Below are 26,502 nucleotides of genomic sequence, written 5' to 3' on the forward strand. Positions count from 1 at the left end.
CTAATAACCATCATTGAAAATACCATGTGGATCATAAACATATAAAATGTGGCATGTGCTACTGTATTGTCATTCTTATACAGTCAAACAATAAATTAAGAATTTATGTTTGTGCTCAAAATCTTGTACTGAAAACATGTTATGCCCTTACAAATCTGCAAAGTAAATAATAATTTAAAAAATATATTATATTTACACATAATTATAAGTACACCCCTACAGTAGTTGATATCAAGATTGCTGCAAACAGCATGACACACCACCAACATCAGGTTAGTCACTGGAATGTATCGTCTGCTACAATCTTTGATTAAACATGAAAAAACATTTACATACATCATTCCAATTGTACTCCTAGGTCAATCTTCATCTAGACTAGTATGGATTTGAACTGCAAGCTAACCAACCCCAAAATGACAGGGTCCTTTCTTGGTAAAAGAATTAAAAGCATTAAAATGCATTTAACCAGTTTCACTAAAAATTTATTGAAGAGAATTTAAGTTATAGTCCATAATGAAATGCAATGTCCAAATAGAATTTTAGCAAAAGCAACCTTGACCTTGAAGATATGAATATCCAAATTAATAATGGTCTTTTTTGGACCAGAAGGGAACACATGTACAAAGTTACATAATAATATATCATGTCAGGATGACATACTTTGGAAAAATCTGTTGTTAGTATCTTTGACCTTGGAGCAATTAATCCCAAGATCAGTAAGTATTCTTCCTGGAGCTGAGAGTAACAAATGTGTGTGTTTGTGTGTGTGGTTACCAAAGAATTTAAGTTATCATCCATGAAATGAAATGCATATGCAAATTCTGCTTTTTGGCAAACATGAATTTGACCTTTGAGTTGCTCTTGACCCCAGATAAATATGGGGCTTCCTTGGACAAACGGGAACATGTGGATCAAGTTGTTTTGAAATATGTTCATTAAAACTTCAGTTATCACTTGGAAACCTTCCCACTCATCTGTGCATCTGCCTGATAGACAACAGTAAACTTTCATATAAAACAACTTGGCTGGGTATAAAATGTGCAAGAAAAAAATGATAAGTGTCTTTAAGAATTCTAGATAAATGTAGAGGAATGCCAAATGGTCTTGTTTAGGACCGAGATTGAACTCCCTCATTTCATTTCTATTTAAATTGACGAGCTTTAAGATTAGACTCTGCATTAATGGAAACAAACAAGACATAGCACAAGAGTACAAGTTAATATTTTTTTCTACTAATCAGTACATAGAGACAATTTGCAAGGACTTTTGTTCCATTTTTTGATTGTGTAAACACTTTTGTCTAATAAAAGTAATCAATATTTTTTGACCAAATTTTGAATGAACATGGTGACAGTCTTCCTATTCTGAACAGGAATAGCAATTTAATTTCATAGAGGTCAGTTTGAACAGACAAGAAGGGTATTACAAAATAAACATGACACCGATGAACTTATGACTGTCCTCCTTCTATGGATTTTGAATTCCCATGAGACAGAAGAAACACACTTATCCAGTCTATGTGTGGTCCATATAAACACAATTTATTTCAATTCAACAAGAAACAAATGACATTTATGTATATTCTTATTCCCTCATGTACTTTTACATCATCGTCAAGGAGGATCTTCAAGTATCTATCCATCTGTCCATATATCAGTGCTTGTTCATTACAAGGTAGTTTATGAGAGCAATAGAGCTGAGCATTATAAATGTGGTTACCTTAAGTTCAGCTATGTCACAAGCAGTGTGTTGAATGATAAACCAGTTATCACAATAGTAAATTAGAAACATGATGAATTGATGATTAAGTCTGCAAAATGATTACCAGAATTATTATTTTCCCACCCATACACCCCCAAATTCTTTATTGTGAACATTTGTCTAAAATTATACTCAAACCATGTTCTAAAAGAATGAAAATGAAGACTTACATTTCATTAAGGCTTTTATTGTGCCATAAAAGGTATTATGTATCGTTAATATACATTTGTCTAGTGCAACAGTCAGATGTAGCCATAATTCTGAAGACAGTTGGACAGTACAACCTAGAATGCAAAGTTCAGATCAACGTAGAAAATTAACAGAACTGTAAGATCTGTAAGAATCCCATGGTAAGTAATTTTATTCAGTGTATAACCAAACTTATTTTGCACTTTGAGATCTGTACATGATGGAGCTGATTTTAGTTGTGGTAATTTGTTTGAATGCAGCTCAACACTAATTTTGACTTAAAGGTGCATTAATCTTCAAGACAAATCTAAATATCATGTTACATCACTGTGCTGGCAAAAGTAACAGAGAAACTAAGCTAAATGCAAAGGTTAATGTACATGTAGGTCAAAGTGATCTAGTTTTGGTTGAAGGTGTATGATGCATCTTTATCGCATGTTAAATGATTAGACAAGCCAGTTTCTGAGAAAATGAGCCAAATGTAAATCCTCATCTAACAGCTTCATGCTTTACTAAGGCCCTTGTCTAAAGAAAAAGAGCTAAACATTAAGGTTAAAAAAAATCACAGACCTATGAAATACAAATCACAATAAACTACGTTTCAACAATAGCAGTTGTCCTTCTCATCAGTTATATGATTTCAACGGCAACAGTACATGAGAAAATATTAAATACAAAGGTTAACCAAAATTATTGGACTGGAATATATGTCACGGTGACCTAATTTTAACAGAAAGTTATAGCACTCTAAGAGACACATCTGAACATCTGAATGGCAACTTCTGTGACTCTTTGGGTAAGTGTCTAGGTGTATAACAATAAACCAATGCAGATGTAACTGTAGCATATTTTACCGATTGCTACATCATAATACAAAAGCACTATTTAAATTTTTACAATATGTTGTTTTAAAATAATAAATTAAATCAATTTTTTAAGGTATAGTCCACTGATTGTACTAATGTCTTGTGTGTATTTAAGAGCTAATTGTTAAACTGAAGATGCTAGGAACATTTTTGGAGGAACAAAGATCCCACAAGAGTTAGTTATTTCTATTCTCAATGACATGATTACAACAGCTTAAAACCTAGAGATGTTAACATAAATAGTTAGAAGCCTATGTAAAAATATTTACTAATGAGTAATTAAGGTCAAAAGGTCAATTATATTCAGGGCCAAAAAGCAATTTTGAAAACCTGTAAAACTAAAACCAACGCTAAAAGATAGTTCTGTGGATTTTGCTCTAGCAAACCATTTGGATTGTCATCGATCACGAAAGATGAACACAAAGCTGAACTTATTGGCAACTCCCATGAAGCTTCTTTGGGCTCAAATATTACAAATGAAAACGTTGTAGCTATACCATCGAAAAAATTGAATGTGGCTCCTACAGTTTGCTCAAGTCAAAAACTAAATATCATTTGCACCAAGTGATAAGCCTTCGCAAATGAGAATTGCATAGTTAAGTTTGGAAAGTACCATATTTTCATCCGACATTAAAAGTTTTGGATTCATTGATCAAGCCATAATTCAAAAGTTTAGAAAATGTTATGACTCTATGGTCTTAAACTAAGTAAAAGAAAGGAGCAAAAACCAACAAGTTTTGTAAAATTCAAAATATAATTTACTTCCCTGAAATACAAAGAGAATAATTAAAAATAACTGACAGTATGGTGAATGAATTCCTAATTAGTCCTAAATGTTCTATCTAAAGTCCAAAAGTATTGAGTAATCCAAACGAGTTCCAGTGAAAATCTGAATGAAGTTCAATTTATTGTGCTAATGTGCCAATAGTATTGATGTATCTTAATAATGATATAATCCAAAATGTCTTTAAAAGACCTCAAAGCAATTCCAAAACAGCAACTAAATCTGAAAGCCAGAACACTTTGTAATTCCAATGAATAAATGAAATAAATACATACATCCTCTCAAATGATCGCAACTAAATTACTCCTCTGAGACTAATGATTATGCTAGGAATAAACAATTCTCAAGTAAATATCTCATACAAATATCTAGGACATAATTTCAGGACGAGAAAGAGGATCTTGTTCATTCTAGAACATTCAACCTCATAAGCAAGGTCATGTACTTTAGCAACTGGTCAATCACGAATTAGGTCAGTTTGGTTTTGCAAGAAAACCATGACCTGAACTCGAATCACATAAACATGTTTATGTCAATAAATGTTTATCTCACTGTCTTGGATGAATGTGTTTACAAGAATGACCTAATCTTCAAGTACAAACCCACGATCATAAAAAAATGAGTATTTAAAATGTTATTAGGTAAATGATACTTACAATGATCATGAAAATTAATACACACACAATACTGTATAAATATATATAACAAAAGTTGCACAAAACTTTATTAGGTTCACACTTAAAAATATTATAATACTTTCTAGTAGTTTTTGGAATGCTAAAATATCATGTACAATTATATTATTTAATTCTTCTTGAAATGCTACATAATTTTAATGCTCCGGAGTAACTGAACAATGTTCATTTCAGTAACTGGAAAATCTGAATCCCAATTAGTTCAGAAATATGGCCACAAATACAGGTACCCATATCCGATTCAACAAATCATTATCACAAGCAATTGCAACAAGGATTTATTAACTTCTGAAATACATATTCGCTCTATTCATTATATGATGTGACTCCATCATTACAGAGTCTGACTACATAACAGTTTTCAACAGTTTTGTTGTCCACTAAAGTAACTACATCCACTGTTGAGGAAAAGGTTATTTTAGTGGACAAGGAAACTAGCAAATCAAGTTTAACAACCACTCAAAGTATATAATGCTGGATCAGTGAACATGCATTACAGAAATAAGTAAATCCACAAACCAAGTGCTTCTGATCATTATCTGAACCTTCAGTGTCACTGGAATTCCTCAATCTGATTTGAATTCCTCATCTATGAGAATGCATACAGATAATTAGAGTCAATTTGTTTTCCTCTATGTACATTACTTTTTAAATGTAGCAGTGTTTCTGCTGAAAATATCTTCTCTTCTATCAATGATCACTAACAATGTGTTCTCAATTAGTGTTAAGCTAATCAAAATTAATAATATAATTCAATGAGCCAATGACCATCTTGTATTTCTTAGGCAATAAGCACACTCTATCCATTAGAACTGGGATGCCTTTAATTTAGTTAATAGTCTTTTATATATCATTTTCTTTTGTCATTTTTGTGCCCCATGGGTGCTAATGATGAAAAAGAGTCCCTTGAATGGACTGATGCTCTTCTAAGCAATAAGAATTTCCATGAATTAAAGATAAGACTATAACTTCACTTGAACTGCTGGCTATTGAAATTATCTCAGTGATAACATGATTCTCAAAATCAGTTGAAGTGACGCATGTACTGGATGTCAGATTGGCAGTACCGTTTTCGTTTTGAACAAAGCAGACATGACTTGAAATCTTTTGGTGAAACCCTCATGTCATAATGATCCCCCGTTTAGGCAGAATACTGACAGAGTATTAAGACAGTCATTGTAGCAGCCATATTGGATATATGACAGGCATCAGTTTCATCAAGGACCTACCACACATAATAAGTTTACCGGTGTCAACCCCATACTGATATAACCATCCATTTGGGATGAGTTGAGATAATGATATTGTCAAGATAGCCACCATGATGGCCATATTAAGGGTTAGTCATTAGGACCAACTACACACCATAAGAACTCTTCTGACAAAAACCTCATGTAATAAAAAAAATCCATTTTAATGAGGTAGTGAAAACAAGGTTTTCAATATGACCATATATGGATGTAAGATCAGCAAAATTTTAATTCATGATCAACAAAACATTATAAAACGTCTTTAAGTGAAAACCTGACCCTGATATAAGCATTAATTTCAGGAAAAGTAGTGACAACAAGATTTTATGCTGGCCACTATGACAGCCGTATTAGACATCAGAGTCAAACCAATTTTATCTAGGACTAACTGGAGACCACAAAACATCTACTGGTGAAAACATCACTTCAATATGACTTTCCATTCAGGAGAAGCAGTGATAACAGGATTTTCAAGATGGCCACTATGGCAGCTAAGGGTGTAAGGATGTAACAATATACAGGTAAACTGCAATACAAAATGCCCAATACAGTATATCATGATACAAGTACCGAAATACTGGTATAATGGGGATTTTTCAACTAGACTAGACTGTCTAGAACTAACTTTGAATTGGTCACTGTCTTCCATTAGGCTTAGTATCATTACAAACATGGCAACTTCTAAATAAGAATTCACAAAGAACCCAAGAGCAAATATTTCCATTTGGAATAATTTTTACTGAAAAGAGTTTGGCACCAATAAACTGTCGCTGTGTGTAATATGTGCAAAACTGAACTCAAACACAAGTGGAACAACAAATCTCTCAACTCACTCGTGTTAACACAATTACTGTGCAAAAATACAAGACAATCCCTGGCATAACAGCCATAGGTTCCAGAAAAGACATACTAAACATTTTCATGTTGGCAAACAATGATTGCGAGTACACTAGTTGCACAGACTAATTACAAATCTTCATAACCAAGAGCCTCGGCTATCACTTATATGGCCAGTTTCATTACTTGTACCCTTACAATGTTGTATCAAGAAAGGGATTCTTAAACATGCCATCGGTGCTTGATCCGCGATATGTTGTACCATCTAGACAATATCTCTGAAAAAATTATCCCAGATATGTATTTCAACATCAAAGAGGACACAAAATTATGCTTTCCCAGATATGTATTTCAACATCAAAGAGGACACAAAATCATGCTTGTCCCAGATATGTTTTTCAACATCAAAGAGGACACAAAATCATGCTTGTGCCTCACATCTAAAGTTGCATTAACAACTGACAGATGTCAGTCTCATGGGTTGAAACCAACAAAGGTTTGGAATCATTGATATTATTAATTTACTATATTATTCATTCATTTTTCAAGTCAAAGCAAGTCATTTGTCAATGTATTTTTTACTTATTTATGTTCCCTGTCATGATTTAACTGCAGTATAAGAACCTTTTAAAGTGGAATTGTGACAACAAGATTTTCAACATGACTGCTGTAGTGGCCATATTTGATGTCAGAATGTTATCGTTTTTATTTGGTATCAGCTAGACATTAATAAAAGTCTCATACTGAAAACCCTATCAAAGAATGGGGAATGGTAATAACAAGACTTTCAAATTGGCCACTGGGACAGTAATATAAGATACCCTTTCAATATCATTTTCATTTAAGACCAAACAGACATCATAATAGTCTTTGGTGTAAACCCAATGTTGATATGACCATCCATTCAGAAGAAGTAGTGAAAATGAGAAGAGTATCAAGATGGCTGCTATGGTGGCCATATTGGATGTCCAAACAGCACCATTTTCATTTAGGACCGACTAGACCATAGGGTGTGTGTGTAAAGTTTCAAGACAATCCTCCACATAGTCCAGGAAGAGCAGCAATAACAAACTTGTGCTGATGGAGATGCTGGATGACATACAAAAAAGAAAACACATAAACTTTTCAAATCTGTGACATGAAGAACTAAACATGAGTCACTGGCACAAGGGCAAGCTTAAAATGAACCCTGATTAAGTGACACTTCAAAATGCAAAGGCTTCTAGGATAACATCCAACAACAATTATTTAATTGTCTTTAACATTTTTAATTGTGAACTTCTCCTTTGAATATATTCCTCGATCATATTAACATTAGAAAAAAATCTCTGCTACCTTTTGAATCCAGCAATCATGAAACAAAAACTGTTGTCCTTCCTGTCTATATAATACACAGACATAAAAAAGAAATTCTTACTCATTGCCTCCCTCTAATTGCTAGATGGCTACAGGTAACTCAATTTTAAAATTAACTGAATACCATAAATATCATGTGCCTCTCAAATTTAGGAAACACCAAGAGGGATTTCAATCGACAATCAATATAATCAGTATTGAGAGTGTAGGTAATTTGAAATCATTACTTTTTAAAATTTGTTGATAATAATGTGAATTATTTTGGCAGTTACAGTTTGTTTGCTTTTAACCCTATACAAATATACGATAGCATTTGTACCAGTTGTTGTTTGTTGCCTGTATTTTCTCACGCAATTAAGTCACAAGCACTGATTATTTGTATATGAGAATGCTTTTGGGTTATATTTTATAAAATGTTTGTTGTTCTTGTATTTTTAGAAAGTTATTGATGATGATGATGATGATAAAATGCAATAATGCATGAGATTCAGTGGCATGGAGGACATGTACGCGATGTGCATCCATGTGTCTTCAATGCAGCATTCAGTGATCGTGCATCATGGTCAGAAGGAATCTGGTCCACAATGCTACAAAATGGTCTTCAAGAGCCAAGAGAGAGACATGGCAAGCCTAGAGCAATGAAATGTGATGTGCCAAGTGTGCATATTAAAGTGCCATCACTGGCCAGTGTGGTGGGGGATGTCATGAAGATCACTCCTCCCCACCAAAGGTGATGTGAACAATAAGGATGATGGAATTGACATTCACAGGCATTCATGGGTCAACAATGGGGTGACTAGTGCAAGAGGTAACAACACAATTGCTGACCTTGGGTGAATTTGTGCTGTCATTCTGCAAAATTCTTCACTTCAGGATAATATAAGACTTTCCTCATTTTATTTGGCAGCCCAGTAGGCATATATCCCCTTGCATGTTTGAGCTTGGCCATAGAGGCTTTAAGTCTGGACACATGCAGCATATTTCAGATTTAAACAATCTTTTTTGCCTTCATCCTTGATGTACACTGCTGTCCTGGTTGCCAACCATCCAAGCATGTTCAAAACTGACCCCGAATAAATATTTTGGAGAACCAGTAGTACCAAGGTATGCGAAGTTATGTGAGGATTTCATTAGCTCATCTGTCCATTCTGTGATATATATACCACCCAGGACATTACTAAGCTGACTGACCAGTCAAATACTCAACCAGCCAGTTGGTAACAGAGCATATTTTCGAGGATATGCCACAGCAATAAAAACAGGCAAGAAAATCTGTGGCACTTGCCTGGCCACTGATGCAAAAAAATATGGGATCCAGGTTTTCTCTCCCAAAAACCATCTACCAGGATCATTTCATCATACTGTTATCATCTGCATTCTTGACTTTAGCACTGAGCGACTATTAAAAAAGAGTATTGCTGTTGTGAATATAAACAATCTGCTGTTTTATAAGGTGGATAAAAATGCCTTAGATGCCATCTCCAAGTATGTGAAACATGGTTGCTACATCATCCATGCTAGACATGGCATCTCATCACACAGTGTTGATGCACAAAAGTTTATGTCTAGGACTGGTAAGATTATTAACATAGACATCAGACCTGGCAACAATGAAAATATCAAAATCGGGAAAATCACCATTAACAATCAGGAGGCAGGGTACAAAATCAGGAGGTACAAAGTAAGGCATATATATCATGATAAAGATGTCTACTTTTGTTCTTTCAGTCCACTGCATGTTGCAGATTTGCATTTCTGCAAAAGCTCATCAATAACTGTCCTTGGGTGCCAAATTTGCTAACAAGAATAGCTTCCAGGGTTGATGCTGACAGGCTAGCTCTTTGGCTAGTTGTTTTTTTTCTGACCATTGAGAATGCTCTCTCTCAGCATTGCTATTGCTGTGCGGTATTGAAAGTATTGATAGCATTACTCTCTCAAGGGTTGGAAACAACAGTTGGCCAGATCCATCCTTTATTTTCCTGACAGCAACCCACTGATGATCTGCTCTTTCCAAATTCAAGTGCATCCAAATTGTAGATTTGGTAAAGCTTAAACTATGCAGATCATCAGTGCCGATTCCTTCCATTCGACTGGAGAAAAAAGCCAGGTCCTTAAACAATAATAACATTTTTAGATACATCTAAAACACATCTGCAACTCTTGCACTGTGTTTATTAATGTCATTTAGACCACCACATCATATTGAGAGATGCTGTGAGCTACATTGGCAGAATGCATGATAGGCCCTCGACTCGAAGGACAAATGAAAGCAAGCTGCTTCTCCCAATCACTCCTATATTTTTTATCACATTTCTTTTTCTTTACTGGTAAAAATTTACCAGTTACTTCCTTTTCTTCTTCTTTTGCTTCTTGCTGAGAAACTTATCCATTATGTTGCTATGATTTGCTGATGGAGTCTGATAAAGTGAACCACACTGAGACAATCTCTTTGTATTGGCAGATGAAAATCTGAAATCAAGCTGGAAATGGTAAAGTACTAAGAAACATACCAGACACAGAAACACGGAAACGGAAAATGATGATTTTGTAAAACAAAATACATATTTATTTATCTTCTCGAGGATTTGAAAAATTTGGAGTTTTTCTTAAAAATCGGGGAATCGGGGGAAAGAACCTAAAATCAGGATTCTCCTGACTTTTTCAGTAGGGTTGGCAGGTCTGAGACATGCACCACATGATGATTAATGCCATGAGAGTTTCTACTACTCCAGATCAGATAAGACACCTGTCTGTGTTTATCCATGTTAAAGCTGCATCATTTCTTGGCTCTCCAGTCAACACCATTCAGCACAACAAAAGTGTTTGCCAGATACAGGAATCACAAGAACTGACTCTCCAGCCTGTCTTGCTACCTTTCCCATCTTTCAAGCCAAATCAGTCTCAACCACCAAAGGGAGATACTCATCACTGACAAGATATCAGGGTGAGTACTGATAGTTCACTGCAACTCTGGAGATATTAAAGAGGATAGGAGACAAGGTTTATCATTCCCCAGGCCTACTAAAACATTGCCATCAACCTGCCTGAGGAACAATACTCCTATATTTTCATGGCATATGGATCAATCTGTGGAAAAGCTGTTTTTGTCGGGGGAACAAATTTTGTTTATCCACACCCCTACCCTTTCAACTTACCTTTCCATTGCATTCTGGTTTGAGACTTTCTGTGCTGGTATGTTCAAATACAAATCTTCATCCAAATTAGACATATCCCTAAGAGATTCAATGTTCTGGTTGATATTCACTGTCAAGAAGGGGCCAGACCTTTCACACAAAATAGTCTGTTCAACCAGTTGATCTTATAGCAGATTTGTACAGATGCTTACAATAAGGTGGAATCATAAACTTCATTTCCCCAGTGCCAGATCCAGAACCATGGACTAAGGATGTACTTTCAGCAGTCAAGAATAGGGGCAGCTATCCCCTCACCCACATACAGTGTTCGGGTACCAAAAAATAATTAAGAAAATGAGGGGTCACCTATGCAAATTATTTCTGATTGCATTTCTAAGGTGGAACAAGTCTAAGTGAATGATTTCCTCAGTCTAGCAAAATACTAGGGGTGAAATGATTCATCGATATATTGATTCATCAGTACTTTTGCTGGAATGATTCACGTATCGATACAAGAGGAGAAAATCGATACAAAACAATACATACTGTATATAAGTTATTTTAGTCTTCAGCAATTATGAATAATTATTATTAGTTCGCCTTCTTATTATTTAAATATAGATTTCATCTGAAACAACATCTGCACATTTAGGCACTCATTTATATAAGTAAAAACAAAAAAGACTCGCTTGCCATCAGTTAATTTAAACAAAGTGACATGGTTCATAATCTGCCTCCACCCCAATTCCATGTTAATTATCTTAACCCAGCAGCATCTTCTGCATAAAGGATACATTCCAAATGTGTTCCACATTCATAAGGAATATAATGAAGTACTTTACTCATCATTTTATAACCAATTTTACGCGAAGTTTCTACATTGAAATTTTATTGGCAGTTACTGCTTGTTCCAGCTGAGGTTAAATCATAACTACCAATCAGCAATCAGTGTAGCTTATTCCCTGTGTGAAAGACAGGAAGTACTAGCAAAGCAACAGAAACTTCGCTCTAAAGTCACTGATATATAAAGTACTTAAACAGAGTTGCTGTCAGGGTGCATGATTGCAATATATGTACAAATTCGCATACTTGGAGAAGGTGATGCACAAGAACTTTTGCAAATTAATTGAAAGTCCCACATATGAAAATGTGCTTGATGAAGTATACCATTTTTATTTAACCATTCTTGTCGCAACATCTGTGTTTTCGAGTAGGCAACTGTGTACACATCTGGGGTCTTCAAGCATGATAAAATTGGTTTGTTAAACCAAACTGTATTGGCACATTGTGCCCTGGAACAAGTGTCATGACATAGTTTGAACCCTCCATGAAGGAAGTTTAACAAATGCAAGTATAAAATATGGGCAACCTAGAAAACCCAAAATGACTGATTCCCGGTGAGGTTCATTACATTTTCATTCGCCAAATACTGGCTGATGATAGTGATGATGACAATAATTTTCAAAGTTATGAAGTATATTGGATTACTGGAGCTGGGAAATTGTTAATGGAGAGAGCAGTGAGTGATTTTGAGCCTGAGAAGGACATTAAATAGGAGTCAGATGTACATGATGAATGGACAAAATAAATGGCATGACGGTCATTCTCCCTTTCAACGGTATTTCAAAATTAAATGTGGAAAGGGCAGGATACTGAGCCTAATTAAAATAAAGACAATTAAAGGTAGAATGAAATTTTCATTTTTTTATCAATCAACTTAGCCCTGTGAATGATATGCTACAAAACCATACATCCTTATCAGGTTAAGATAAACTGAATAAATAAAGATGAAAATAATGAAATTAAGACGATATTTATTTGGAATACCTCTGTCTGCACTAGCAGACTATGGCACTGATTGACTAAAAACCCCAATACAGCATTATGGAATAGACCATGGCATTGATTGACTAAAAACCCCAATACAGCATTATGGAATAGACCATGGCATTGATTGACTAAAATCCCTAATACAGCATCATGGAATAGACCATGACACTGATTGACTAAAAACCCTAATACAGCATCATGGAATAGACCATGGCATTGATTGACTAAAAACCCCAATACAGCATCATGGAATAGACCATGGCATTGATTGACTAAAAACCCTAATACAGCATTATGGAATAGACCATGGCATTGATTGACTAAAATCCCTAATACAGCATTATGGAATAGACCATGGCATTGATTGACTAAAAACCCCAATACAGCATCATGGAATAGACCATGGCATTGATTGACTAAAAACCCCAATACAGCATTATGGAATAGACCATGGCATTGATTGACTAAAAACTCTAATACAGCATTATGGAATAGACCATGGCATTGATTGACTAAAAACCCTAATACAGCATCATGGAATAGACCATGACACTGATTGACTAAAAACCCTAATACAGCATCATGGAATAGACCATGGCATTGATTGACTAAAAACCCTAATACAGCATCATGGAATAGACCATGGCATTGATTGACTAAAATCCCCAATACAGCGTTATGGAATAGACCATGACATTGATTGATTAAAAACCCCAATACAGCATCATGGAATAGACCATGGAATTGATTGACTAAAAACCCCAATACAGCATTATGGAATAGACCATGGCATTGATTGACTAAAAACCCTAATACAGCATCATGGAATAGACCATGACACTGATTGACTAAAAACCCCAATACAGCATCATGGAATAGACCATGGCATTGATTGACTAAAAACCCCAATACAGCATCATGGAATAGACCATGGCATTGATTGACTAAAAACCCTAATACAGCATTATGGAATAGACCATGGCATTGATTGACTAAAAACCCCAATACAGCATTATGGAATAGACCATGGCATTGATTGATTGAAAACCCCAATACAGCATTATGGAACAGACCATGGCATTGATTGACTAAAAACCCCAATACAGTATTATGGAACAGATAATGGCATTGATTGACTAAAAACCCCAATACAGCATTATGGAATAGACCATGGCATTGATTGACTAAAAACCCCAATACAGCATTATGGAATAGACCATGGCATTGATTGACTAAAAACCCTAATACAGCATCATGGAATAGACCATTGCATTGATTGACTAAAAACCCTAATACAACATTATGGAATAGACCATGGCATTGATTGACTAAAAACCCCAATACAGCATTATGGAATAGACCATGGCATTGATTGACTAAAAACCCTAATACAGCATCATGGAATAGACCATGGCATTGATTGACTAAAAACCCTAATATAGCATTATGGAATAGACCATGGCATTGATTGACTAAAAACCCTAATACAGCATTATGGAATAGACCATGGCATTGATTGACTAAAAACCCCAATACAGCATTATGGAATAGACCATGGCATTGATTGACTAAAAACCCTAATACAGCATCATGGAATAGACCATGGCATTGATTGACTAAAAACCCTAATATAGCATTATGGAATAGACCATGGCATTGATTGACTAAAAACCCTAATACAGCATTATGGAATAGACCATGGCATTGATTGACTAAAAACCCCAATACAGCATTATGGAACAGATAAGAAATCTGGCATAGTAGTAAGTCAACTACTGATTCAAGAAGTAAGTTTATGTTAGTGAAAAATCCTATTTTGGAGCAGATGTATCCAAAAGATAATATCTGTGAGCTCTGGAAAATTGTACATAACAGTCACAAAGATCAGTTTCCCAACATATTCAAGCTGACAAAGCTTGCTATGAATATGCCCTTTCAGAAGGAAGCACAGAAAAATATTCATATGCATATAAAGAACAGAGTATGCTCAGAAATAATCAACAGATTAATACTTATACAACTAGAGGTCACATCTTTTAAAGATTTTGATTTCAGCAGAGCTCTAAAAAAAAGTGGAGTATTGAAGTGTTATGTAAATACTGAACCAAGACTGTTTCCCCTTCTCTCTCCTTCTTGTCTACTTTTCCCTTCTTTCGATAACAAAGAGTGAAGTTCACTTTAAGATACAATCCTGGCAGCATCTCTCTTTAAATTGTGCATTTGGAATGAATTTGGAATTTCTCTTTTTATGCAGAGATATCTAACCAGTAAATGAAGGTTCTGATGGAATGGTGGAGAATAAATAAAATTACCACAGAATTAGCAAGGTGGCAGACTTCAAACAGCTTAAGATTTTCACCTTGTGTAAAACTTTTTAGAATAGGACTGGGTGTTGTCAATAGTTTTCCTTCTTCACTAATAAATACAAGTACCTTGTGGCCACAGCAGTCTTTTGCATATGCAGGAAGTACAATGTGATAGATTTTGTTGATATTCATCCTCATTCACATGCTCGGATTTGTTCTAGATGAGATTTTCTTTGCATGAGGAAACTGTTTTGAAGATAACATTGTAATGCCTTTCAAGTTTAAGTTAGACATGAAATTGGTAATAAGATGTTTTGAAAGCATTCACAGTGCAAACCATAGGGTCAGGTGGCTAAAGTGAGTTAAATGAAGCCATCATTAAGTAGCCTAAAACACTGAATAAAACGGACTGAAAACAACAAGTAGTCTGTTTGAAAGTATTTTTGTTTTCTTGTCATCAATGAGAATTGCACATAATTATATGATTACTATATCTCTATCTGTAATCTGCATACCTGAAATACAACCAGTATGTCAACATACATAATGGGGCACCACCTACCTTTCAAAGATGGAAAGACCAGCAAGTGTATCAATATGTTTCATATTGCAGGCTGTGTATCATGAATCATATCAATACGTGGCACAGGTGTATCATTTCACCCCTACAAAATACACCCTTTGGAAATGACCCTCCAAGACCCAACTAATTCAAACAAACAGATTGTATTGGTTTCATCAATGCCTGAACATTCTAATCCTTCATATCTCACTCCTGTCAGATCAGCCATGCAGCAGAAAAGAACTGAAGCCATTAGTGATGAAGAGTCTCTTATGTGCTGGAAACCCTTCCACTTTGAAGGTGTATGACAGAAAGTGATTGTCAGGGATTGGGCAATGTCAACTGCATCACCCTATTGAACACTTTAATCCTGCAATCAGTTAATTGTTTTCTCTGGATTTTTTTTAACAGAAAAAGTTAGTTCCAATTACTGCTCCATGATTACTGACACATTCAGTCATCATATTAAGGCTAATATTGGTCATGTTAAAGATTTAACAGACCTATTAGCTACTTTTGACTTGAACAAGTGATAACATGGCTCACTTCAGATCAGGTTAAACCTTTGGTCTGAACCTTATGGAAGCTGCTATCATACAAAATGTATTTTCTGATACTTCTTTGTGAGTAAGTTGCATACCCTTTCAGAGGACCCAAGCTACTTCCAGTTCAGATCAAATGGTTTTATGGTTCTAATGACACAACCAGGTTTTGCTGCAAAGTATATCAAAAGGCAATCGAAAAAGTCGAGATGAAGATCAGTTCCATACTCTAAAATGCATCTTGAAATAGATACAATTTGCTTTTCATCAGCAATATTCATCCCAAATAACATCTTAAAAATTACCCCTACCTTAGTGCTGATGCTAGAGTGATGGATGTACATACTCAATCCATCAATCCATAAGCAAGAGTCGCATTGCAACCTGACCAAAAAGTAAACTTGTAATGATATAATGTAAATAATGACAATACACGTAAACCATGTTAAACTGTCAATTGCAATGACCTGGCATGATATGACAGCCAATCATGGTCAATGTTGTCTATACTGGACCAATTTTAAGTACCATAATTGTTATACCTGAAGAAAGCATCAATAAAAACTGTTCCTTGAGAAAACGCTTGTCGTAAAGTTTGTAGAATGGTCAGTCTGTGTGGCCCATGTTTCTGCAGCTGCTTTGTAATGTTGATCACCTACAAAAATGTATATTACAATAAATCAACAGTCTTTTTTTTATTGAGGATGGCTTCTAAGATGTTGTGAGAATTTCATGAGTTATAAAACTGATATTATTACCTAGCTAAATGTTCAAGCAATCCAAAATCTGATATCAATTATTAGGCTGATGTGAATTTTTGGACCTATTTTTAACAGAATATGTATTCCCAGGTAAGGGTCATTACACAGAAAAAGTATGGTAAAAGTAACACTTAATTGCTCATAAAACTATTGCTGAATGAGTATTTATAACATTAACAAATGTGTACTGGCTAGAACTCATACACTCCTATCAAATATGGAAAGGAAAAAGGTATCTTGGTGAGAGAATTATTTCAGTACAACATAAGATTGCAATTCCAATGATGTTCCACAAACAGAAAGCTGCAAAGAATCTCTAAATATTCTCCAAGGTCCCACACACTTTTCATTTATTGTATCATTTTCTATCATTGGACTGTTATTGTGATAATTAAAATTATAAAAGCAGTTTCTTGATCATTATTTAACCAGAGACAAATATCACAATCAGAACAATGTATGAGTACTCTGTCCGTGAGTTCACAGATGCCACATCAATGATATGATAATGAAATGATGATAGTGGCAGATATCTCGATTTTCCAGAGAAGTCTTAATCAAAAGCCAGGTAAGATCTAAATATATATTGTGTACTTATTTTCAAAATATTAAAAAATGTCACCAGTCATGAGAAAATGTTCCAATAACCCTTTACCTCATGCAAGCATCTTTGGACACCTCTACTCCATTCGCATGGAAGCGCCTTTTGATGCCTCTATAAGATTCGCATGGAAGCGCTTTTTGACGCCTGCTGTAAACATCAGCCATTTTGAGCTGTTTTCATAGTGCCACCTTCAGGGACCCCCCCCCCCATTAAATACTACATTCATTTCTGCAAATGACAATTACGTCAGATCACATGGTCGATATTCATGTACCAGTTGATATCTGCTATTTAAAGTAACTGGGTCATAATCTCCACTCTCCTAAATGGCGGCCACGGATTCCATTCAGTACGTACAAAGTTTTCACGGTTAGAATCACAACCACGAAAGATTCAATAAATTTGGTAAAGTCTCTGATATTGATGTAGGCAGCAATTAGTTTTTATAAATGATCAAATTCAGATGACTTAGTGAGTGATGTAGATGCACATGAAAACCTTGTAAATTTCGAGTATCAGAAATGGCAGCTACAGTTGGTCACACGGCCTCACTGACATGACAGTGAATGATTTCTCTCTCGATTTTAAAGCAGATAAAAAATTCTTCCGTGACAAATAATTACACAGCTATAACAATCGGACTTTACTCTTAAATTTTTCCACATATAAGAGATGTGTACCAAAAATGTAAAATGGTTAAAATTGCTGTTAAACGTTACATACACTACATTGCTTAACAGTTCACAGGCAGGCCTATGCGTATGCTGTCGACTAGGTAACAGGTGTTCTATTTATAGCGTGCTGCAGTTTGTCACTTTGCTCTATGAGGTAAAGGGTTAAACTGATTATTTTGACAAGAATAAAGGTATTTCTGAATAAACTATAATGGAAAGTAGAGAGGCAGTATGGAAGGTCACTCTCTGTAACATAAATTATTTTGCAGCAATCAGTGAAACCTATGGAAGATACAATGAAACTCGAAACTTTTTTAATAGTCAATTCAATTTATTACTCTTTAACAGTCAGATGTAGAAAAGTACTGTAACTGCAAAAGAAGCTGCAATGGTAAAGGTGTGTTGTTGTTTCTAATAATGCACATGGAATTTTATTTCATGGGTAATACTGTTTTATTAAAATGCATTAGTCCAACAATTCTGGAAAATAGTTTTTATACTTTTTCAAACATTTTAGAAAGATTTTAGTTTTTGTTGAACATTATTTGTACACAAAAGTATTAATAAGATAATCTTAAAATCAAGGTATGACAAGACCACTAAGCACACAAAAGTACTAATAAAATAATCTTAAAATCAAGGTTTGACAAGACCGCTATGTACAGCATGGTTTAATGGATAAAGATACCTCCTCTGTTGTAATATCTTCATCCACTGGTTCATCTTTGCTAAATCGGAATCTCTTGGCACTAATCAGCTTGTCCCTTTTCTCTTTTCGGAGAACTGAACATATAAAAAAGGCATTTTTAAAAGATAAGGAAATATAATATAGCTCATTTCTACCTCAAGTCCCCGAACGATTAAAACGATACTTGTATCAAAACTTAGGATGTTTAAATGTAAATACTTTGAAATAAGTAAAAGAAAAGAAATTAAATATTTTGAAACAATATAGGCTGTATATATGCTGCTCAGTAATCTGCAACATTTCAATAGATATTTCAGTAAATAAACCCATATTTTCACAAAATCAATCACTTTTTAGTTAGCTTACTATTCCCTAAGTTTTGAGAGTCCATTTAAGTTTCAACTGCTATGTTGTTTACAAATTAACAGACAGATAATGCTGTATCCTCACTAGTACCATGTGAATTTGAGTATATGCTGTTTTTATGCTTGATGAAAGAGTGACAGAAGAAAAAAAATGCAAAGTAAAACCTTTAAGCAAGGAATGCAGAGTTTCTTCAAAAACTGAATTGTGTGGGCATTTTACCCCCATTCATAAAAAGCTGAATACTGGAAGTATTTAATGAAGAAATAATGGTTGGTGTTAAAAATGCAATGTATTGTTTGTAAGCATTCCATTTCTTGGCATGATTTGTCAGAAATCAGTTTGAACTTTAACAACTTGTAACCTAAAAGACCATTGTGTTAAAATACTGGATTGAAAAGAGACTAAAACTTTGTTTATATTTTTATAAAACTTACCAGTAATATTTTTTATAATACGTGCTTGAAAGTGATTTTAACAAAATATTTTCTAAAGCTGATGTGACTGAAACGAAAAGGGAGGTATACAATTACAAACTCAGTATTGTTTGTGTCTTTTTGCCACATTATATGCTCCTCCAAGAACATTTGCTGTGTTATATACTGGGCGCTTGTGACAAAAGACCTTTTTACATATCAGAAAAGCTATTTACAAAAAAAGTTGAGCTTATGGGTTGTAAACGGATTTTAAGTGGCATTGGCATTGGAATGGGGGGGGGGTGCTGTCCAAAATAAATATTTGTGCAAACAGAAATGAAGAGACATTACAGGATCATATTCGTATTTATTATGTCCATAAAAGGATGACGCATGAAATCATTCTAACTTTTGTTTCTTTGTCATTGTTAACAACAATACCATCCTCGAAATTACATGACCATTGTTAGCTTAAGCCTTTACAAACTTATATAACGATCAAAAGTACTTCATTATATATTTTTAATAATACTTTATATTATCTTACCAATATCTTCTTCTCGTCGTTTACTCCTAATTTCTTCCACATTTTCTACATGATGTTTGTACTTCACTTTCCTGTCCATGACTCCCGACCTAAGAAGAGAGTTACCTCCCGGATGTGTATAAAATACGACAAGGATTCCTTTTCGTGAAATGGACGTACCTTCTGCGAAAAGAGACTGGGGATGTTTTAACTAACACTTTCAATCAATACTTCTATATCACAAATTTAATTCGTTTTGTAATAACTCATTTTCCATGGCATTTTACATACCTTTTTATAATACAAAGTGTTAACAATTAGTCCTTTTAGCAAAAGGGTTCCTTTCCGTGAAAAGGACTCAACATCATCGAAAACGAGAGTCCTGTTTTCACTAACAGTATTGATATATACTTGTATTTCACAATGAAATTATTTTGTGTAGTAACTCATTTTACTTACCACTTAGTATATCTTTTTATATAAAGTGTTTTTTTTTTAAAAACAAAAATGGATCATTATTGGGAAATGGGTCCGTTTCTCAAAAGGGATCCACAGTCTAATAATAATAATAATGAGGATTTTGTATAGCGCCTAATCTTTAGAAGCTCTGAGCGCTTTACAACATTAGACAACACTTATAAGATAAAAAGCATATAATAATATTATTACAAAAACAAACACCATGAAATTAGAAAAACATTAAAAAATAAAAAACATGCTGTGAATATTTCAGGTAGGAAACATTATCGGTCTTTAAGTTTGTTCTTGCTGTCGAAATAAGTGAGTTTTGAGAGCCCTCTTGAATGGGATCACTGTGTCTTTGTGTCTAAGTTCAGTGGGCAATTCATTCCACGTTGCTGGGCCTTGGTATGCAAAAGAACGCTGTCCATATAACTTTGTTTTCATAGTGGGAATAATGAGTATACGATTGTCAGAAGAGGAGCGTATGTATCTTGCTGGTGTGTACACATCGGTGAGGTCGGATAGGTATGTTGGACAGTGAAACGTAGCACAGAGAACAAATTTTGTGTTTGATTCTGGATCGAATGGATAGCCAGTGTTGGGTACAGAGCAGCGGGGAGGTGTGCTCTGATCGTGGTACTCTAAGTATAATCCGAGCAGCTGTGTTTTGAACTTTTTGAAGTTTCTGGAGTAGATATTGAGATGAACCAGACAGAATTGAGTTACAATAGTCCAGTCTTGAAAGTACTAATGAACACACAAGTGTTTTAGTGGCATCAACTGAAAGATATTTGCGAATTGGGCAGATGCGTCTCAGCTCAAGATATGCAGCCTTGCATATGTTCATGACATGTTGGTGCAATGTGAGAGTACTGTCCAGAGTAACACCTAGGTTTCGTACTGATTGTGTGAATTTAATATTGGCGTTGCTGATATTTATTGTTTGAGGTAAAGGATGTGAATGAGAAAGTCTTTGTGTTGTGATCAGAATGGCCTCAGTTTTATCATCATTCATCTGCAGCTTGTTCCATGTCATCCATGATTTCACATCAGAAATGCACCTCTCTACACCTTGGATGGTAGCATCAACTTCAGTTGGGTGGCTAGATTTGTATATTTGGGTGTCATCAGCGTACAATTGGTGAGACACTGGATGATGATCTATGACACTTGAGAGCGGCTGAGTGTATCGAATGAAGAGAACAGGTCCAAGAACAGACCCCTGTGGAACACCACAACATAGATCAACTGGGCTGGAGTGTATTTAATTTGCAGATACAATTTGTGTCCTGTTGACCAAGTAGGACTTGAACCACAGTAGGGCTGTATCATGAATGCCAAATACATGCTGGAGACGGTGAAGCAATATATCATGGTCTATTGTGTCAAATGATGCAGACAAATCAAGGAGGGTGAGGACTGTAATCTTTCCGCTATCCAACGCAGAGAGAATGACATTAACTACTTTTAGAAGAGTAGTTTCAGTACTGTGGCAAGGGAGATATGCAGATTGTACATTGCTAAAAAGACTGTTTGAATTTAGATAAGATACAAGCTGGGATAGAACAACCTTTTCCAAGATTTTTTATATGAATGGGAGATTAGAAACTGGGCGGTAGTTCTTTAAATCGTTATGGTCTAGTGTTGGTTTCTTCAGCAGAGGCTTTGCAAAAGCAGATTTTAAAAAATGATGGGAATTTCCCGGATGAAAGAGAGGTATTAATAACATCAGTTAGTGAAGGCAATACTGGATCTAAGCACTCAAACAGCAGTGATGTTGGAATTGGATCAAGTTTACATGACTTTGGTGCACTCTTTTTCACGTTTGTACGTACAAAATCCATAGAGACAGGTTCAAATGCTGCTAATGGTTGATGCTCAAATTCTGTATCCCAACTGTACGGTGACGACGAGTCAATTGAAATTGTGGTGTCAAGCTTATCTCTAATGGTTTGTACTTTGTCACGGAAGAAATTTGCAAACATGTCCGGAAGGACGACTGAAGAGAAGGTAGTTGGAAGTGGTGTTGATTTGTTCCTTGACATTAGCTTGTTAGTAATCTCGAAGAGCTCTTTGCAGCTGGAACTTTCCATGATCTTAGTAGTGTAGTGGGCTGATTTCGCGGCATGGACTATATTTGTGACATTCTTCTTAGCGACTTCATAGATTTGCTTATGAATAGTGAGTCTGGTGGAAAGCCAAAGCCTCTCAGCTTTACGGCGGTCTCTTTTAGCAGTGCGAAGCTGGTCCCTAACACTGCTATACCATGGAGAACACTTTTGAATTGATACTCTGCACTTGGTAGCTGGGGCATGTTTGTCAAGCAATGGATGCAGACAGTTATCGAGTTGTGCTGCGGTAGGAGGTTAGCAAGTTGTTAGGTTAGCTTGGATGTCGTGCATTAGTTTGGTTCTATTTATCATACTGAGGTTTCTCTTAGTAGCAGATAAAGGTGGAGGGTTAGGGACTGATACGTCAAGATGGCATATAATGCAGAGGTGATCTGATGCAAGGTCATAGGATACCAGGGAGGACTGTAGAATGTTATCATCAGGTCTATGAAGAATCCAGTCTAAAATGTGACCATGTTTATGGGTGGGTTGGTTAACTGACTGTTTGAGGTTGAAAACATTAATGGAATCTATGAATTTTGATGTATTTGAGTTTCCGTGACAAAGTGAAAGTTGAAATCTCCAAGAATAAACAGGTTGCCACCTATCGAATTTCCATAGTCCAGGAGATTCGGAGACTGCTCCAAAAAGAGAGAGTCAGCCAGCTTGTATTTTCTACTAGGAGGAGGGCGGTATAGGCAGAAAAAATGGACTGACCTTTGCTCCAGTGTGAGTGTGGTTTGCACTAGTGCAAACGATGTGTGGTCGAAATTGAATGTTGTGGTGTAGTTAAGACGTTTTATCATTGAGTTCTTTGAGGTGACATCAATTCCACCTCGCGAGAATTACGGGGGAACGACCTGATGGAGTAACCATTGGTTGTTAGATCCGCACACTTGGGTTCATTGCCTGATCTTTTTAGCCATGTTTCTGTCAGGAAAAATATGTCAACATTTTGGTCGTTGATAAAATTAACTATGTCTGTGCGCCTTTCCTGTGGTCCTACTGACTGGGCATTTAATAATGCAATGCGTAGAGGTATTTCTTGGATAGCTGACACGAAGGTTGACGAATTAATAGGGGTTGAATTAGGTTATCTAAATTAACGGTAGAAATTTTTTTAAATTGTTGAGCCGAAATAAGGGAGGTAACTGGGATTCTTCTTCCTGTTCTACGCCGGCCAGCTTTGAAACAACGTTTCTTTTTTCGCTTCTGTTTACATTGAGGTAATGATGAATGTAGTCCCAGTTCGTTTAGTCTAGAGCACAATGTAGAGTGGAGAGCCAAGGAGTGATCATTTAAAGCAATTAATGAGGGTCCGTCGTAGCATAAATGAGTTGACTGGCGAGTATCACGTGATGGCGGTTTGTTCAAAAACAGTGGAGCAAGACAGCTGAGAAAAAGTCTAATTGTTTTCGTTTCCAAAACAAGGAGATGAAGAAACACATACAAATTTAACAGCCAATACATAATGAACACAATATCGAAGATGAAAACAGGCAACAAGCACAAATATCATGAAAACGGCACTAAACCACGAAACAGCTGCTTCAAGCCGGTTAAGCGATAGCGGCCATCTTGTAACAACTTCAAGTCTGCAAAAAGGACTATAGGCTTTCATTAACATTTTCACTCTATGTTTATAATTCACGAATGACAATAATTTGTATATGAACTCGTTTTACATAGCACTTAATATTTCTTTTTAATATAAAGTGAACATATAAAAACATCTCGGGGGAAAATAAAAGGACGTGTACAAGAATAGAAAGGAACCATAGCACCGTTCCGGGTACACTTGAAAGCAGAGGCAAATAGAAAGAAAAAAAAAAAAAAAAACACAACAAAAAACATTGAATTTTGAATTCAAATATAAGTTACAGACTTTGGCTTGGAGATACTGATCCCCAACTGATAACGGGTTATTAGTTTTGGAGTATCAATCCGTTCCGCAATGGCAAACACGTCCACGGACGATACGGATTCAGTAGCACACCGCTCCAATTCTCCAGGCGCATAACAAAAACCGAACAAGCGTGTGTCTCAGTGCTGACTGTAAAATAATTTTCTGAGCAATCGTGACTGCTTTCTGTCGTATAGCATTGGCCGGTTTTAATCCCGCCGTGCGTGTGACTTCATTGTATAAGACTACTATGAAGAACGAAAGTCAGGTTACCCATTTCTAGCACCACTCTGGTCTGATAAGCACTTAATCTGCGACACTGGCATAATCTGCTCATCTTTTTATCGGTTAGCCACATCGATAATGGGGATAGCGTATTTGTAGCTGCATAACTTACTTTGTCGATCACAGACACGGTCGTGTGGAAGAAATAACAAATCAGCTTGATTGACTTCATTCTGTGTTTAGATATCAAACCTTCCGCGCACAATCTATCTTGGTACGGGTAAAAAAATTTGCCACAGGGCTTGTTTGGCAAGCCATGCTCGGGACATCCCATGAGTGACTTTGTCCACAATGGCTAACTGTTTCACGGCGACATCATCTCTCCATAACCTACGCGGATTGTCGTATATTTGGATAAGGTACGGAGCTTTGTGTCCATTGTTTATACTGGTTTATTTTTTGCTTTAACGTCCCGTACTTCTATTCGTTCTCCCAATATTGGATTAATCTCATTCAGGTCTTTGCTCAACAAAATCACAAACCCAGTAATCGCCTCTCGTCCATTACATGACTTGAGTTGGATTTGAGTTACGTGTTCTTGCGCGAAATCGCACGCAGAATGAAGACATGACTGTATTATAACGACAGGCAGTTAATCAATGGCATCACGCAAAATAAAATGTTCAGATTATTTCAACGTCATCAATTTCGGCGTACAAGCAACGCCTAAATCGGCCAAGCATAGCGATGGAACCGTGTTTCCAAACTCAGTTCGGGCACTCATCATTTGCCCTGCAGGATCTGGCAAATGTCGGCTGTTGTTCAATATGGTTTTACGATGATTAACCTGAGATCTGTTGCACGTGATTGCACCATCGGCCGATGATCAACAGTGTTATAATGTGCTCAAAGATGTTTAAAATGTGTTAAGATGTGGAAACAATGCTTACATCGATTTCTTTTCCATCATCGACAACGACCTTACTATCGACCTCGGTAATGCCAGCAAAAATAAGTTGGTTGTGTGTGACGATGTGATGCTCGAGAATCAAGTCAATTCCGCACGAACATGTCTGACGCGGACGCGTCAATTTAGCAAACCATCCTACAAAAATGAAATGTCAGGCATCGATACCATAGAATCGTACGATAAACGACGCCGTGAAGCCGCTCGTGAACAACGAGAATTAATTCAGGAAGTAATAGAAGGCTGCAGAAATGTCAAAAATGTGTTACAGTCGCGACATACCGCGTGAGAACAAACATTTCCGCCACTGAGTAAGACCCCCAAAGAAATTGCTGAACGTGTCGAGGATATTAAAATGTCTGCAAAGGTCACAGCGGAACAAGTGTCTGCACTTACCGGCACAGAAGAAGCACATGTTCCAGTTTGTAATATAGCTTATCTCACCAAATCTATATACATAAAAGCGACACAAGCAATTCCAGAGGTTATTTTACGTTTGCCAGAGATGGCATGTGAAGACAAAGAAAAAGAAGACTTTGGAGAACCTAAAGAACAACCACCACCCATTTATCAGTCAATGCTGGGAACACCAGTAGAATAGTTTAATGCATAAGGCCGCAAGTGGATCTTGGAAGAACCGGTCCGTGCAGGTTTATCTCCACCACACCACTCCTAATGAAAAGATAAAGT

General features: G+C 35.9%; 1 protein-coding gene across 2 annotated transcripts in view; it reads right to left on the minus strand.

Moving 5' to 3' along the window:
- Nucleotides 1-20,277, minus strand: part of LOC149775761 (uncharacterized) — a 54,373-nt gene extending 34,096 nt beyond the window's left edge. For both annotated transcript variants that reach the window (XM_089944397.1, XM_089944398.1), the window contains exons 1-3: nt 20,166-20,277; nt 18,840-18,934; nt 16,655-16,767 (exon numbers count right to left, since the gene is read on the minus strand). In XM_089944397.1, the coding sequence (XP_089800523.1) occupies nt 16,655-16,767; nt 18,840-18,934; nt 20,166-20,244 (287 nt within the window). In that variant the 5' untranslated portion in view covers nt 20,245-20,277. The remainder of the gene's footprint in view (nt 1-16,654; nt 16,768-18,839; nt 18,935-20,165) is intronic.
- Between the last annotated feature and the right edge of the window lie 6,225 nt (nt 20,278-26,502).

This window comes from Sinohyriopsis cumingii, chromosome 19 (genome assembly GCF_028554795.1).
Source record: "Sinohyriopsis cumingii isolate HCF-2022 chromosome 19, ASM2855479v2, whole genome shotgun sequence".
NCBI classification, from domain to species: Eukaryota; Metazoa; Mollusca; class Bivalvia; order Unionida; family Unionidae; genus Sinohyriopsis; species Sinohyriopsis cumingii.